This window comes from Tupaia chinensis, unplaced genomic scaffold (assembly GCF_000334495.1).
Source record: "Tupaia chinensis unplaced genomic scaffold, TupChi_1.0 Scaffold000377_2, whole genome shotgun sequence".
Classification (NCBI taxonomy): domain Eukaryota; kingdom Metazoa; phylum Chordata; class Mammalia; order Scandentia; family Tupaiidae; genus Tupaia; species Tupaia belangeri.
Window position 1 is genome coordinate 2378074 of NW_006159876.1, and position 2340 is coordinate 2380413.

Below are 2340 nucleotides of genomic sequence, written 5' to 3' on the forward strand. Positions count from 1 at the left end.
TTATTTATTTATTATTTTAATTTGCTATAATGCACATGCACTCAGCAAAGAAAGAGAAGAGAGAGAGAAAGCCACCTGGTTTGCGACTCAAACTGTGGTTGGCCATGTGGGAGTCCAGTGCCCTAACCACCATGCGACCTGCTGGCCTCAAGAATTGACATCTTTATATTTAATTTTCCTGTAAACGAATATGGAATCTCTCTCCATTTCTTTTTTTTAATGGAAATTTCTGACTTATTCCAGAAGAAAAAAATATTAAATGCATCACTAAGGATCACCTCAAAGCAAATGTTAAAACAGTCATTACCATAGCAACTGATGCAGGAGATGGGAGGCAGACACAGGACCATTAATGTGCCTGAAACTGGAGCCAGCCCTAATTCTTCACTTCTGCAGACTCCTCTTCTCCTTTTCCTTAGCTTTCTCCCTCTCTTGCACCTTCTCCTCCTTCTTCAGCATTGCCACGATCTCAGTCACGTGACTGGTAAGGATGTGAACATCTTCTTTGTATACCAGCTCAACCACTTTGATAAGTTTGTCGAAGTTGACCTTACCATCCTTATTTTCATCTAGTGTTGAGGCCAAGCTGACTAGCTTGTTCTCTGGAATGTGCTTGATTTGCTTCATGCTGCTGATGAGCTCGGTGATACTGATAACAGTCTCCCTAGTAGGTGAGCCCTCTGCCAAGTCCAGCTTGCCAGCCCTCCTATCTGTCTCCAGCTGCAAAATCAAGTTGTCTATCTGCCCAATCATCTGCTGAACTCTCTTGTTCAGTCTTTTGCTGGCTTTAGATTCTTCTACATATTTTTCCTTACCAGCCTTTGAAGGTGTCTTCTTGATTTCTTCTAAGTCCTCACTATAGTCTAGGATGTCCTCCTTCAGCAGTTCCAGTTCCTCCTTTTCTTTAGTTAGGGGTTTCTTCTTCTCCTTCAGTTTAGAACACACATTACTGAGTATGTCAATTTCTTCCTTGGTTATTTCCTCTTCCTTCAGGACTTCCTTATGCACTTCTGGCTGCCAGTCTGCTGCTTCTTTTGTCACTTGGGAAAGTTTCCGCAGTTCCTTCTCCCGGTACTCCTCTTGGATGGCCTCCTCTTCCTGCAGTGTGGCCTCCAGTTTCACCCTGTTGTCTAACTTCTCACCCTCAACCTCAGCCACTTTCACCTGGGCTTTCTTCACCACACTGTCTGGAAGGGTCTTCAATGTGGATTTCAGCTGGTCAGCTGGTGAGAGGGTATCTGGGAGGTACATGGCTCTGGACAATATGAGCAGGGATGTAGGGATCTCCTGATGCAGGTGCAGGTCCAGCCACTGCTTCAGCTGGTCCCTCAGACAGTCTTCTGTGACACCACAGGCCCTCATTCCTCGAGCCCAACAAGCTGACTGTAATTCCTTGATGTTCAGGCTGTCTACCCCTTCCTCAGCAATCAGCTTGTCATCAGCCTTTATGGACCTTAGCCTCATGGTAAGCTGAAAACGCAAGAAACTGTTGGTACCCATGGCCTGGAGCCCTAATAGCTTACATAGCGCCACTAGCTGCGGCCGAGTGAGGTTATCCAGAGTCAGCTCATCCTCAAATAATTTGGAAAAACGCATGATTTCCTCATTGCTAGGGCTTTCCCCTGATGCTCGGATCTTCTGGAAAAATACAGAAAAATCTTTGGCAGCACTGCCCTGGGCTGCCTTATTCTTCAAGGCCATTTCCTCAATGGTGTCCTGGAGAAACTTGGCCAGCTCCAGTTTGGCACGCAGCTTCTTTTTCAACCTCTCCTCCTTGATGGACTGGGTCTCAAAGGTGGATGGCAACATGTTGGGAAAGAGCTTCACAGCAAGGGGCAGCAGGAACTCCATGAATGGTACTACCACGAAGATGAGGAGCGGCACCAGGCGGAAGAGGTCAGCGCAGACCCGGACAAACTGCCTGTGCTCCCGGCGGGTCAGGGTGTGGCCCTTGAGAATCCTCCAGAGCGAGCGGGCGGCGATCTTGGTGTCGATCCAGAGCAGGTGGAAGCCATGGTAGTAGTGCTTCAGCCCGTCCACCACCTTCTGTCTCAGGGACGTCTTCACTGCCACCTCTGCAGGTGCCGGCGGGCTGCTCACGGGGCCGCCGTCCTTCATCTCGTTCTTGTCCTTGAGGGACTCAGGGGGCTTCTCCACCACAGAGCCCCTCCCGAGCAGTGCTGACGAATGCCAGCAGCGCACTGGAAGGTCCCCAGGTCCCGTGACAACTACACATGGTGCTGTGGCCACCGTGCGCCAGAGCTCGGGCGTCACGGGCGTCGGGGGCCAACCGCTGAGGTGCTGGCCTCCAAAGGAAGGCCCCCCCGGGGGGGCGGGAGC

At 50.3% G+C, this 2340-nt stretch overlaps 1 protein-coding gene across 1 annotated transcript in view; it reads right to left on the minus strand.

Moving 5' to 3' along the window:
* Window positions 1–214: 214 nt before the first annotated feature.
* The window catches only part of LOC102487145 (mitochondrial proton/calcium exchanger protein), a 10507-nt gene continuing 8381 nt past the window's right edge, over window positions 215–2340 (minus strand). The window contains 2 exon segments of the mRNA XM_006153507.2: window positions 215–406; window positions 409–2306. Coding sequence (XP_006153569.2) covers window positions 377–406; window positions 409–2306 — 1928 coding nt within the window. The 3' untranslated portion in view covers window positions 215–376.